Below are 13,086 nucleotides of genomic sequence, written 5' to 3'. Positions count from 1 at the left end.
TCGCTCGCTCAAATCTTTTTTGATGACATCACATCCAGTCACGGGGTCGGGTCCTTGCACACGTCCAGGATCTGAAAGCAATCCCAGGTCTCCCCCGGTGGCAGCGTCACCGGCGTCCCGATCGCCGCGGCCTCGACGCACAGAAACCGCGTGTACTCCTCGTCCCCCAAGTCCCCAGTCGCGGCGCTCTTATCCACCCACGGATTCCACACGACGGCGTCCGGCAGATTGGACTTCATCACGCTCATCGTCTTCGCGCCGACGGCGTCGTCCACGATGAGCGTGTTCGGGGTGTTGAGGTAGATGCGATCGATTTCCTCCGGGAAGTGTAGGACGTCGGCTGCGAGATGGAAGCAGAAGAAGAAGAAGAAGAAGAGGAAGAGAGCGTCGTCAGTCGTCGCTCGGCGGAGAAACCAAAAACGTGTCTGTACGTCGTCCGCGGCGGCGACGCGACGACGCGGAACGGAACGGAGAGGAACGACGCACTCGTCTCCGTGAACTTCTGCCGCTGGCGCAAGCTGTCCAAGTACTCCACGTTCCGTAACCCGGTCACGGTCGCGCGCGTTATGTCCGTGACGCTGAAATACGTGTGCAGCGCGGCCGTGAACGTCATGGGTCGTCCCCCCAGTCGAATCCCGCCGCCGCCGGGGAGCGCGGGGTCGTTCTCGTCGTTCTCGAGGTCGATCTCGATGCCGTCGTTGGACACCGCCATCGACGTTCGGAGCGACTTGCCGTCCGCGAACACCTCGTACAGGACCGTGAACTTGTGCGGCCACAGCGCGAGCGTCTCTGGGGTGTCCGACAGCCGAAGGATGATCTTATCCGTCTCTCGCGAGTGTACCTGCGCGCCCGAGGAGGGAGGGTTGTTAGTTCGAAGGAACCGCAGTTCGAAGGGACCAGCAGGACGGGGCGAGACGTCGCGATCGATCGCGCGCACCTCCCAGGTGGCGTTGCGCGCGAACCCGTGCTGCCCGAGCGGCCCGAAATCGCTGAACTGGGGGAAGCATATCGGGATTCCGCCTCGTATCGCCTTGGGCGGCTTGAACACGGCCTGCGGAGAGGGGAGAGAGAGGCGTCGTCGTCGGCGTTCGATCGATCGAGGCGCGGCGGAAAGCGTGCGAGGCGAGAGGGATCGACCGATCGTTCGCGCGCGTCGAAGTCCTTAAGGAACGGCGTTCACCACGCGAACGCGGTCGTATGGGAACCAGTCACGCCGCCGCCGCCGCCGCCGCCGCCGCCGGGAAGAGTCTCGGGAAGAGTCTCAGCGCGGAGCCGTCAATGAGGGCGCTTCGCGCGATGGGGTCGAAGAAGCGCATCGGACGGAGCGACACGCCTCGGAGCTGCAGAAGAGCATGTCCGTCCCGTCCTTGTCCTTCCACGACGTCACGTGCGCGCCGTGCGTGTACACGTCCACGGTGTACCCTAACGAAGAGCGCAGCGTCACCCCGGGGAGGCCCCCGCGCATCGGCGTCGGCGTCATCGACCCCGACTCGCGCGAGAGACGAATGATGAACAGAAGCAGAAGTTCAACACGACAAATCGAACAGAACAGACGAGAGAAAAGGTGGTGAGAAAGTCTTCTTCTCGACTCTGATATCATACGGTAACCTTATGGACACTCGACCGCGCGCGCGCTCTCAATTCTACGCCGCGCTCTTCACGCCACCCTCGATGCTCTTCCTCAGCGCCTGCTCGTGCATCGCTTGCATCAGCGCGCTGAGCTGCTCGCGGAACTGCCGTATCTGCACGTTCTTCGCGTCGATCGCGCGTTGGCACTGTTTCCGCAGCGTCGCGGCGTCCGCCGCGTGCGCCTTTTGCACCTCGTTGACGACGCCCTTCCAGTACGCCTCTCGCGCGACAGCCTTTTGTTCCAGCCGTTGGAGTCGCGCCGCGAACTCCGCGGGGACGAACGACGCGGCGGCGGCGGTGTCGTTTTCTTTCCCCATCGCGACGTCCAGAGACCGGCGCGCGCGCGGACCGTTCGGCGCCGCCGGCGCCGGCGCCGCCGCCGTCGCCGGCCGCCGCCTCGGCTTCGGCTTCGGCCCCGGGGACGAATCCCACCGCGGCAGCGACTCCGGCGACTTCGACTTCACCGGCGACGACTTCGGCTTCACCGGCGACGCCGACCGCGGCGCGGACGCGCGTTGGTCGACGTCGACGTCGTCCCACGACGCTCCGACGCGTCGCACGACGGCGGGTAAACCCGCCGTCGGGTTCGTCGGGTCGAACGGCGTCGTCGCCGGGTGCCCGCTCGGGGGTGCCGACTCAGGGTCCCGACTCGGGGACTTCCGCTTCCCCGGGCTCGAGGGCGCGACCGCCGGCGCGAGTTTGCCGCGCTTCGACGCCGGCTCAACCGCGACGGACTCGGACGCCTTCGCGGCGTCGACGCTCCGCCGCGTCGCGTCGGCGGCGTGTCGCTTCAGCTTCTCCTGCGCGCTTCGAAGCTTCACAACCTCTCTCTCCGCGCGCCGCGCCTTCTCCCGAAGCGACTCGCACTCGCCCGCGAGCTCGTGCACTTTCATCTGGAGCTGCCTCGCGCTCGGCGCGCTGAACTTCTTCTCCGCGGTGGAGCCAATCTTGCCCGCGCCCGCGGCGCCGCCGACGGCGCCGCGCTCCGCGTCCTTCACTCTCTTTTCCATCGCGTTTTTTAAGCGCAAGTGCTGCTGCTGCAACGCCCGCAGCGACCGCTCGTGCTCGCCGTCCACGGCGTCCAGCTCGTCCTGGAGCCTCCGGACCTTCGCCTCCAGCGCGATGATCTTCTCCGCGTGCTCGTGGTTCGGTCGCACCGCGCGGATCATCGCGGCGACGCTGTTGGGTTTCTTCGCCAAGCCGGCGTCGAACGCCGCCGAGGCGTCGACGGCGCCGGCGCCGTCGTCGGGGTGCAGGATGCCGTACAGGTTCGAGCTCGTCTGGTCGCGGTGGTCCTCGCTCGTCGTCGTCGGCGCCGATTTACCTTCGCCGACGCCTACCCATCGTGCGTTTTTCTTTTTTCCGCCACCAGCACCGGGGGTGTTGCCGTTCCCGCCGCCGTTCCCGACGGGTTCGCGCGGCGCGCCCGCCGCGGGAATCGCCTTGGCTAAATCCCGCTGCGCCTTCGCCAGCTTCTTGTCCAGATCCTCGATCCGCGCGGCTTGCCTTCGCAGCTGCCCGTCCCTCTCGCTCACGAGCTCTTGGTTCTCCGTGAACCACGCGATTTTCCGTCGGAGTTCGCTCGTCTCCTTCGCGTGCTGCGCGTTGATCTCGTTCAGCTTGTTCTCGAACGTCTCAGGGTCGTTCCGTACAAAGCGAAGTCGGGGTGAAGTTCAAAGGCGTCAGTTGGAGTTGAAAGGCATCGCGGGCGGGGATTGAAAGCGACGGGTGGGCGGAGAGATGCGCCGGGAAAAGTCCTTAAGGATCGGCGTTCACCACGCCGACGCGGTCGTACGGGGACCAGTGCGAGGAGAACGCACCTCGTAATCGTCCGCGCCCCCCGGCGTGATCTTCGACAGGTCGACGCCCGCGAGCTTCGCCTCCAACGCGCGACACGCCGCCCTCGCGGCGTCCCTCTCCTGCCTCAGCTCCAGCGCGAGCTCCTCGTGCTCGCGCTTCGCCGTCGCGAGCGCCGACTCCGCGCGTAGCGTCCGCTCGAGGTGCCTCTCGCCGCCGTTCTCCCGCTTCTCCGCGTCGAGCTTCATTCGCGCGAGCTCGCCGTTGAGCCTGTTCACGTCCGCGACGAGAGCTCTCTCGGTCGCCGCCGCCGCGCGCTTCGCGCTCGCGAGCGCGGTCACCGTGCGCTCGTTCTCCTTCTGGTACCCTCGCATCAGCGCGTCTTGCGCGACGATCTCTTTGCGGAGCGCCTCCGCGTCCTCCACTGAGACGCATCGGACGTCCGTCGCGCCGCTCGCGAGTCGCCCGTAGCTCGAGTTGCGCGCCCTCTCGTCCGCGAGCGCGGCGCGCGCGACCTCCTTCGCCGCGCGCTCGTCCGCGAGCGCCGCCTCCGCCTGCTCGAGCGCGACGAGCAACGTCTCTTCGCGCGCGCGAGCGTCCGCGCGGTCCTTCGCGGCGGCGGCTTCGAGCGACTGAGGGGTAATTGTCCATACGAAGCGACGTCGGGGTGGAGTTCAAAGGCGTCAGAAGCGGAGTTCAAAGGCGTCGAGGGCGGGGATTGAAAGCGAGGGGTGATGGGCGGAGAGACACGCCGGGAAAAGTCCTTAAGGAACGGCATTCACCACGCCAACGCGGTCGTACGGGGACCAGTGTAAGGAGAACGCGCCTGCTGCCGCCGAACGAGATCCGCGAGCCGACGCGTCTGACGCGCGAGCCGGTGTTCGAGCTGCTCGGCGACCGCGGCCTCGATCGTCGGGATCTCGTCGTGCGCGTCTGCGGCGTCCGCGTAGGGCGACGCGTTCTGCGTCGCGAGCGTCGACTCGAAGGCGCTGCTGAGTCGGACGCCGATCGGGCCGTCGTAGCTCTCCGCCGCGAGCGCGTCGCGCGCGGCGGCGACGACCGGCGACGGCTTTTTCTCCGTCGACGACCTCGTCGTCGTCGGCGGCGGCGAAGGCGAGGGGTTCGTCCGTCTCGCGACGACCTCTGGCTTCTCATCCGCGGCGGCGGCGGCGGCGGCTGCGTTCCCGTTCCCGCCGCGGTTGCGACGTCGCAGCGCGTCCAGCTTCGCTTTCGCGTCCGGCGACGGCGTCGGCAGCGGTCGGCGTGCGGTCGGCGGCCTCGACGCGGCGGACGTCGTCGCCGTCGTCGTCGTCGTCGTCGTCGTCGTCGTCGTCGCGGCGGCGGCGACCGGGACGTCGTCGTCGTCGTCGTCCGAGTCGGTGTTCAGGTCGATGCTGACGTTCACCCGCGGCTTCCCCGTGAGCGGCGACGGCCCGGTCTTGGTCTTTCCGCCGCCCGCGAGGACGGAGGACGACGACGACGGCGGCGCGGACGACGGCGCGGGCGACGGCGACGGCGCCGCGGGCTTCGGCGACGCCCCGGGCGGGCCTCCCGCGCGGAGCTGCGACGCGAGCGGCGATCTCGCCGCGCCGCCGCGCGCGGGGGTGAGCCGCGGCGCGGGCGATGGCGTCGGGCCGCCGCCGCCCGGGGAGTCCGACGGGATCGGCGACGCCGTGAGCTCGAGCTCGTCGGAGACCGTCACCGCCGGCGCGGGCGCGGCGGCGACGACGCGCGACGACGCCGACGATCTCGCATTCGCGTCCGCGGCGGAGGAGGGCGCGGCGGACGGGGACGGGCTCGGGACCGGCGCGTCGCCGACGTCCGCGTCGTCCTCGACGTCGACGCCGTCGTGGTCGTCCTCGAAGTCGTCGTCGTCGTACACGTCGTCGTAGTCCACCATGACGGCGACCGCGCGGCGACGGCGTGCGGCGTGGCGCGCGCGTCGTTGTCCGTTGTCTGGTTCGCGAATTTTGAACGAGCAGAGCGAGCGCTGTGTTGGCGCCGGAAGCGCGTATTGATTGGCCTTCGGAGAAGCGGAAGTGAGCACCTCACGCAGTCCAGAGTCCACGCGCCACGACACGCGCGCGCCATGGGCGGTCTCTGGTCCTCCCCGGCCGCGCCCGAGGCGCCGCCATCGCGCGACGCCGCCGACGCCGCCGACGCCGCCGCCGCGCCCACGCCCACGCCCGCGCCCGCGTCGTATCGATCGAAGCACACGTGGCAGGAGCGCCGCGCGCGCAAGCGCGACCGCCGTCGCGCGGCGAAGACCGCCGCCCTCGAGACGCGCGATCCGAACTCCACGGAGCACTGGGCGAAGAGCGCGACGCGACACGAGCGCGAGGCGATCAAGCGCGTCGTGCGCGAAGACATGACGGCGCCGTGGAGCGACGGCGGCGACGGCGGCGTTCGCGTCGTCGTCGACTGCGGCATGTCGCATCTCATGAACGACGCTGAGGTGCGTTCTATACACTGGTCCCCATACGACCGCGTTCGCGTGGTGAACGTCATTCCTTAAGGACTTTTGCCGTCGTCTCTCTCCGCCCACCCCTTGCTTTCAATCCCCGCCCTCGACGCCTTTGAACTCCACCTGACGCCTTTGAACTCCACCCCGCCATCGCTTTGTATGGAACGACGCGGAGATGAAATCGCTCGTCACGCAGCTCCAGTGCTCGTACGCGTCCGTGTTGAACCTCACCGCGGACGCCGTCGTGCGCGGAACGACGACGACGGCGGCGGAGAGAAGCGCGGGAGCGGGAGAGAATAGTAGAGAGGGATCGACCGCGGCGGAGGGTCGAGACGCAGACGCAGACGCAGACGCGACGCGAAGAGACCCGGCGGCGGCGACGACGACGACCGGCGGCGGCGGCGGCGGCGGTGAGACTGCTTCCCATACGACCCCGTTCGCGTGGTGCACGCCGTTCCTTAAGGACTTTTCCCGTCGTCACTCTTCACCCGCGCTTCCCTTTCAACGTACGTTTGACCGGTAAGACGTTCGACTGACCGATCGCTTCACCCACGCAGGCGACACGAAAACGCGGACGACGACGTCCCGCGACGCGCGCGAGACGAGAGCGCGCGCCGCGGTCGCGGACGCGGGCGCGCGCGGCAAACCCGCGCGATTGCTCTTCTCGTCGATGACGGGCGACGTCGAGAGATACCTCGCGCGGGATCACTGCGCGGCGCGGTGGCCCGTGTTGATTTCGGCGAAGGACTTCGCCGCCGCCGCGCGAGAACACGCCGGCGGCGCGTCGGCGCGCGGACGCGCGTCCGCGTCCGGGGGGCCTCGCGTCGTCGTGCTCTCGCCCGACGCGCCCGAGTGTTTGACCGACGTCCGTCGGGATACCGTCTACGTCGTCGGCGGGCTGTGCGACTACAAGAGGATCGCGAACGCGACGCTGGACCGCGCGGCGGCGGCGAAGGTCGAAGCCAGACGTTTGCCGCTTCGCGAGGCGTTCGGGAATAACTTCAGCGTGAACATCCTGACGGTGAATCAGGCGCGTTCTACTGTATACACTGGTCGCCGTGCGACCGCGTTGGCGTGGTGAACGCCGTTCCTTAAGGACTTTCTCTCCCGGCGCCTCTCTCCGCCCACGCCACGGTTTCAATCCCCGCCCTCGACGCCTTTCAACTTCAACTGACGCCTATCAACCCCACCCCGACGACGTCTGTCGCCTCGCGCGGAACGACCCTCATCAGACCGTGGACGCGCTGTGCCGCGCGTGGCACAACGGCGGGGATTGGGCGGACGCGTTAGGGAAGGCGCTGCCGAAGCGGAAGATGGAAGAGCACGCCGCGAGGGTGCGAGGGGAGGTTTGGCGGAACCGGCACAAGAGAGAGAAGAAGAGAGAAGAAGACGTCGACGAAACCGGCGGCGGCGGCGACGACGACGCCGCCGCGGTTTCGTGAGCGTCAGTCTGTCGGCGACGCCTCTGAACAGCTATTCTTTACTAGCTACAGTAGCCCTACTGTGATTGTCTTAGTCCTAGTTCGCTACTCGCGTCGCGTCGCGTCGCGTCGCGTCGCGTCGTCGTCGTCGTCGTCCAACCGCGGCCCTCTGACTATACTACCGAAGGTACCTTCACTGTTGAAGTTTGCGAACGCCCTCCGCGATCTCCGCCTTCGTCGACGCTCTCCTCTCTCCGCGTCTGGTCCTCCTCCTCACGCCTTCGTCCTCGGCGGCGGCATCTGCGACCAGTACGCCGTCCTGCACTCGGTCGCGACGAGCACTTTTCGGTAGTTCTGCACCAGCCGCCGCATCGCGTCGTCCGCGGAGATCTCGCGTCGCCGGCACGTCTCTTTGCACAGCGGACACCGCGGCTTGACCGCGAGCGATCCCTGCAGACACTTCTCGCAAAAGTAATGCCCGCAACGCGTCCGCACCGCGCCGTCGAACAGCGACATGCATATCGGGCACGCGAGGTCCTTCCCGAACGTCGTCACCGCGGACGCGAGCGGCGTAGGGGGCGGCGCGGGCGGTGCCATGGTCGCCCTACGCGCGCGTCGCGTTCTGTCGCCGTCGTCGTCTTGGCTGTTGGCATTTTCGTATTTTCCCCGACTACAACTACGCGACGGCGACGACCTGCTGACCGAGACGTGAAATACGCGCGGCGCCCGTCGCCGCGTTCACTCGCGCGGCCGCACGCGTGGACCGGGCACCACCCGGCCCGCACGTCGTCATGATGCGCCGGATGAGCCGACGCGGGAAGGAGACGTTCAAGTTCAGGCGCGCGAACCCCTCGTCGACGGCGCGGCGTCGCGCGGCGTCGCGAATTCAAACGCGCGTCATCCGACAGCTGCGCATCCTCGCCCCGCGCGCGCGCGTCCCAGATCTGACGCCCTCCCCCCCCCCCCCTCCCCGCGTCGCCGTCCGTTCGTCATCGCCCCCCCCCGCAGGATCGACGTCGCCGTCCGCAACGTCACGGGGATCCCGAGCAAGGTCGCGAAGACGGTCCTGACGCTGGTGCGTCCTCGCGTCCGCGCGTCGTCCAGTCGTCGTCGTCGCGCTCGACCGACGCGTCGACCGCACCCCGGTGCCTTGTCCTCCTCCTTCGGTTCCGTCGCGTCGTCGTCGCCGCCGCCGCCGTCGTCGTCTCACGCCCTCCTCCTCCCCTCCGCGTCTCTCTCCGATTCCGTCGTCGTCCAGACCCGCGGCGCGAAGGTGCAGCAGTCGAGCGCGAGCGACGTCGCGGACGGCGTCGCGACGTGGGGCGGCGCCGCGTCCGCGTCGGGGTCGGGGTCGGGGTCGGGGTCCGACTCGTCGTCGTCGTCGTCCAAGTTGATCTTCATCGTGACGCTGTACAAAAACGCGGACGGGTCGTTCGAGAAGAAGGAGTACTCCGTGAAAGCGCAGGCGGTGGAGGGCGGCGCGGGGACGGGCAAGGATCCAAAACTCGCGACGTACGCCAAGACGACGATCGACTTCTCGGAGCACGCGCGTCTGGAGCACTCCGCGCGCGGCGAGACGGTCGCGCTGCCGCTCGACAACAAAGCGTCCAAGGCGAAGGGCGTGCGATGCGAATTAGACGTCTCCGTGACGTGGCTGCGTAACTACGTCCGCGACGCGGACGGCGTGACGGACATCAGCGGCGTGAGCGGGTACAGCACCGGCGTCGGCGGCGGGATGACGAGCGGCGCGAGCGACATCACCGGTCTGACGTCCGTCTTGAGCGAATCCGAGCAGGATTTAGGCGCGTTCTATACACTGGTCCCCATACGACCGCGTTGGCGTGGTGAACGCCGATCCTTAAGGACTTTGCCCGGCGCGTCTCTCCGCCCACACCTCGCTTTCAATCCCCGCCCGCGTTGCCTTTCAACTCCAACTGACGCCTATGAACTCCACCCCGACAATCGCTTGTATGGAACGACCCTCAGCCGGGTTCGACGACCGAGGCGCGTCGCCGGCGTCGCCGCGAAGCAAGACGCCGGGTCGCGGCGACCACCGCGTTCGCCCGCCGTCGGCGTTATCGCCCATCGCGGTGTCCCCCACGGAGGGGGGCGCGCTGTCGCCGGTCAGGGAGGTGCACACGCCGACGTCGGACGCGGGCGCGGCGACGTCGGGTCGGTCGACGCCGCGCGGTCGCGAGTCGCCGTCGCGGCGGCGGCGGCGCGCGCGCGCGGAAGCGTCCAGACTCGCGGCGACGGAAGGCGGCGGCGACGTTGAAGTTGACGTCGACGTCGACGACGAGTCGCCGCGCCCGGATCCGGATCCGGATCCGGATCCTTCCTCCTCCTCCCCCGCGGAGGCTGAGCTCCGCGCCAAGCTCGAGAAGGTGTCCTCGCAGCTCAGGCGCGCGCTCCTCGCACTGGTCCCCATACGACCGCGTTGGCGTGGTGAAAGCCGTTTCTTGAGGACTTTCTCTCCCGGCGTGTCTCTCCGCACAGGGTCCCTCGCTTTCAACGCCCGACCTCGACGTCTTTCAACTCCGCTTCTGACGCCTTTCAACTCCGCCCCGACGTCTGTCGCTTCGCGTGGACCCTCGACCCTCAGCGCGACGAAGTACCGCGCGCACAGACTGACCGCGTCCGAGGCGACGGCGATGACGCGCGCGGACGAGCACGCGGGGCAGCTCTCGCGCGCGCGAGAGGAGATCCAGATCCTGTCGAGGACGGTGTCCATGACGGAGAAGGAGCTCGCCGCGATGCGTGACGTGGCGCGCCAGGTGGACGAGCTGAAGCGCGCGAAAGCCGCCGTGGAAGCCGAGGCGGCGGCGCGAACGGCGAAAGCCGCGGAGGACGACGTCCGGCGCGCGGCGGCGGTCGCGGAGGCGACTGCGACCGCCGCGGAGGCGGTCGCGGAGAGCGACGAGCTCCGCGCCAAGCTCACGGAGTTGAGGTCGCGCGTCGCGCGCCTCGAGAGCGAGCGCGACGAGACGACGACGGAGCTCGTCGCCGCCGCCGCCGCGGCGGAGTTTTCCGCGTCCGAACGCGACGCCGCGCACGAGCGCGCGGAGGGTCTGAGGAGAAAGCTCGAGGCTGCGAAGGCGGCGACGAACGCGGTGGAGGTGGCCGCCGCGAGAGCCGCGGCGGCGGCGTCCGAGGAGAGGGATGATCTGAAGCGACGGCTCGCGGAGGCGAAGACGGCGGCGAGCGCGGCGGCGGCGGCGGCGGCGGCGGCGGCGGCGGCGGAGACGCGACGCCTGGAAGACGCGCGCGACGCGGCCGAGGAGAGCGCGATTGCTTCGGAGAAGCGCGCGGACGACCTGGAGAAGAGGTTGACGCTCGCCGTAGAGGAAGCCGCCGCCGCGGACGACCGCGCGAAGACGTCCGGCGAGGACGCGATGAGGGCGAAGGACGCGGAGATCGCGGAGGTCAACGCGACCGCGAAAGACGCGCGCGAGGAGCTCGAGAAGCTCCGAGACGCGTGCGCGTCGCTCGAGAAGCGAGCGGAGGCGTCGAAGCGGGACGCGGCGGATAACTGGGACAACCTGCGCGCGACGCACGCCGCGCACGACGCCGCGGTGGCGGAGATTGCGGAGTTAAGGGAGCGACTCGCGACGGCGACGACGGCGACGAAAACCGCGCCCTCCGCGGACGACGAGGCGAAAGAGATCGAACGCGAACGCGCGCTGGCGGCGGCGGACGAGAGGCTGGCGCAGCTCGAGGACCTGAACGCGGCGCTGGAGAAAGAAGCCGCGGGCGCCAAGGCGCTCGCGGCGGCGAGCGCGGACGCGGAGGCCAAGTCGAAAGCGCTCGCCGCGGAACGCTGGCGGCTGTTGCTCGCGAAACAAAACGCGCGCGCGGCTTCCGAGTCGACCATCGCGGACCTCCGGAAGCAGGCGCGTTCTCCTTCACACTGGTCCCCATACGATCGCGTTCGCGTGGTGAACGCCGTTTCTTAAGGACTTTCTCTCCCGGCGTGTCTCTCCGCCCACAACACGGTTTCAATTCCGACACGCCTCGACGCCTTTCAACTCCGCTTCTGACGCCTTTCAACTCCACCTCCGGAAGCAGCTCGCGAGCGCGGTGGAGGCCGCGGCGGTCGCGGCGAAAGCGGAGGACTCGCGCGCAGCGTTAGAGGCTGCGTCGTCCGCGGCGAGAGCGGCGGGGGAGGACCTCGCGGAGGCGCGCGAGATGGCCGAGGGGCTTCGGAGGCGATGCGACGCGCTGGAAGAGGAGGCTCAGGCTTTGAAATCCCACGCGGCGGATAACTGGAAGATGCTCAAAGCGAAAGAGGCGGCGCACGCGGCGGCGACCGCGGAGGCGGATGATCTGAGGAAACGACTCGCGACCGCGGTGGACGCCGCGGCCGCCGCGGCGGCGGCTGAGGCGTCGAAACGAGCGCTCGAGACGGCGACGGAGGAGGCGGAAAAGACTAAAAGACAAGTCGAGGACCTCAAAAAGCTCAACGCCGCGCTCGCGAAAGCGGCGAAGGAATCGAAAGCGCACGCGAGCGCGATGGAGGCGAAAGAGAAGGAGACCGCCGCGCACGCCAAGGCGAACTGGGACAACCTCGTCGCGAAACGAGCCGCGCACGAAGCCGCGGAGGGCGAAATCGTCGATTTGCGAAAGAAACTCGCGACGGCGGTGGAAGCCGCCGCCGCGGGGGAAAAGCTCAAGTCGTCCGCGGACGCGCTCGCGGCCGCGACCGCGGCGTCGGAACGCGCGACCGCGGCGTTGGAGGCGTCCAAGGCGGACGCCGCGCGGTCGCGCGCGCGCGCGGACGCGCTCGAGGGCGAGCTCGAGGCTTCGAAAACCCACGCGGCGGACAACTGGAAGCTTCTCAAAGCGAAAGAGGCGGCGCACGAGGCGGCGACCGCCGAGATCGTCGACTTGAAGCTCCGGCTGTCCACCGCCGTCGAGGCCGCGGCGGTCGCGGCGAAAGCGGACGATTCCAACGCCGCGCTCGTCGCGGCGCGCGCGGCGGTTCAGGCGGCGACGGCGAACGCGGAGAGAGCCGAGGACGCCGCGACGGAGGCGACGGCGAACGCGGAGAGAGCCGAGGACGCCGCGACGGAGGCGAAGACGCGCGCGGCGGACGCCTCGAAGATGCTCCGAGCGAAGGAAGAGTCACACGACGCGCTCGAAAAAGAAAACGCGGACCTGCGCGCTCGGATGCAGACCGCGGTGGACGCCGCGGCGGCGGCGGCGAACGCGGACGCCTCCGGCGCGGCGATCGCCGCCGCCGCCGCCGCCGCCGACGCGCTGCGGCATCAGGAGTTTTGCGATCAACTCAAAGCGCAGGTCGCGACGTTGAAAGCGGACGCGCGAGCCGCCGCCGAAGCCGCGAGCGCGGACAAGGACGCGCTCGTGGACCTTCGAGAGGAGTGCGCGATGCTTCGGTTCGCCGCGAGCGGCGGCGTGATCGAGACGATCGATTCCGTGCGAAAGCGTCTCGGCGCGGCCACCGCGGGGGAGACGACGACTTCCGCTTCCGCGACGACTTTCGAAACTTCCGAAGTCCGGGCGTTACGCGCGAGCGTCGCGAGCGCGGAGGCGGACGCGAACGCGGTCGAGACGAGCGCGCGCGCGGCGGCGGCGAGCGCCGCGGAGGAGATCGACGCGCTGCGGACGCGCATCGACGCGATGCAGCAATCCGCGCGGCTGTACGCGGACGCGGCGATGGCGGAGAGAGACGACTTGCGGGCCAACCTCGCTGCGCATCGCGACGCGTGCGAGGAACTGAGAGGAGAACTCGCGGCGTTGCGCGCGACCGCGGACGCA

General features: G+C 69.1%; 6 protein-coding genes across 6 annotated transcripts in view; 3 read left to right on the top strand and 3 right to left on the bottom strand.

The window, feature by feature from the left end:
* Positions 1–38: 38 nt before the first annotated feature.
* MICPUCDRAFT_18576 (uncharacterized protein) lies at positions 39–1,465 on the bottom strand (the record flags this gene model as incomplete). The annotated part of the gene is made up of 4 exons (XM_003059619.1): positions 39–340; positions 487–828; positions 898–1,051; positions 1,322–1,465. 4 exons carry the CDS (start codon positions 1,463–1,465, stop codon positions 39–41), a joined length of 942 nt encoding a protein of 313 aa, XP_003059665.1.
* Positions 1,466–1,569: 104 nt separating this feature from the next.
* MICPUCDRAFT_59206 (uncharacterized protein) lies at positions 1,570–5,326 on the bottom strand (the record flags this gene model as incomplete). The annotated part of the gene is made up of 3 exons (XM_003059618.1): positions 1,570–3,263; positions 3,450–4,048; positions 4,234–5,326. The coding sequence occupies 3 exons, from the start codon at positions 5,324–5,326 to the stop codon at positions 1,644–1,646; spliced, it is 3,312 nt and encodes a 1,103-aa protein (XP_003059664.1). The 3' UTR covers positions 1,570–1,643.
* Positions 5,327–5,515: 189 nt separating this feature from the next.
* Positions 5,516–5,941, top strand: MICPUCDRAFT_59205 (uncharacterized protein; the record flags this gene model as incomplete). The annotated part of the gene is made up of 1 exon (XM_003059918.1): positions 5,516–5,941. The coding sequence occupies one exon, from the start codon at positions 5,516–5,518 to the stop codon at positions 5,939–5,941; it is 426 nt and encodes a 141-aa protein (XP_003059964.1).
* A 619-nt stretch (positions 5,942–6,560) lies between these two features.
* On the top strand, positions 6,561–7,397 carry MICPUCDRAFT_70247 (uncharacterized protein; the record flags this gene model as incomplete). The annotated part of the gene is made up of 2 exons (XM_003059917.1): positions 6,561–6,932; positions 7,122–7,397. The coding sequence occupies 2 exons, from the start codon at positions 6,561–6,563 to the stop codon at positions 7,395–7,397; spliced, it is 648 nt and encodes a 215-aa protein (XP_003059963.1).
* Positions 7,398–7,584: 187 nt separating this feature from the next.
* On the bottom strand, positions 7,585–7,908 carry MICPUCDRAFT_40437 (uncharacterized protein; the record flags this gene model as incomplete). The annotated part of the gene is made up of 1 exon (XM_003059617.1): positions 7,585–7,908. One exon carries the CDS (start codon positions 7,906–7,908, stop codon positions 7,585–7,587), a length of 324 nt encoding a protein of 107 aa, XP_003059663.1.
* A 194-nt stretch (positions 7,909–8,102) lies between these two features.
* Positions 8,103–13,086, top strand: part of MICPUCDRAFT_47631 (uncharacterized protein) — a gene marked incomplete at both ends in the record, with an annotated part of 8,867 nt that continues 3,883 nt past the window's right edge. Inside the window, 4 exons of the mRNA XM_003059916.1 lie at positions 8,103–8,143; positions 8,320–9,155; positions 9,808–11,255; positions 11,377–13,064. Coding sequence (XP_003059962.1) covers positions 8,103–8,143; positions 8,320–9,155; positions 9,808–11,255; positions 11,377–13,064 — 4,013 coding nt within the window. The remainder of the gene's footprint in view (positions 8,144–8,319; positions 9,156–9,807; positions 11,256–11,376; positions 13,065–13,086) is intronic.

This window comes from Micromonas pusilla, assembly GCF_000151265.4.
Source record: "Micromonas pusilla CCMP1545 genomic scaffold MICPUCscaffold_7, whole genome shotgun sequence".
NCBI lineage: Eukaryota > Viridiplantae > Chlorophyta > Mamiellophyceae > Mamiellales > Mamiellaceae > Micromonas > Micromonas pusilla.
This window is presented reverse-complemented; position numbering and strand designations above follow the sequence as displayed.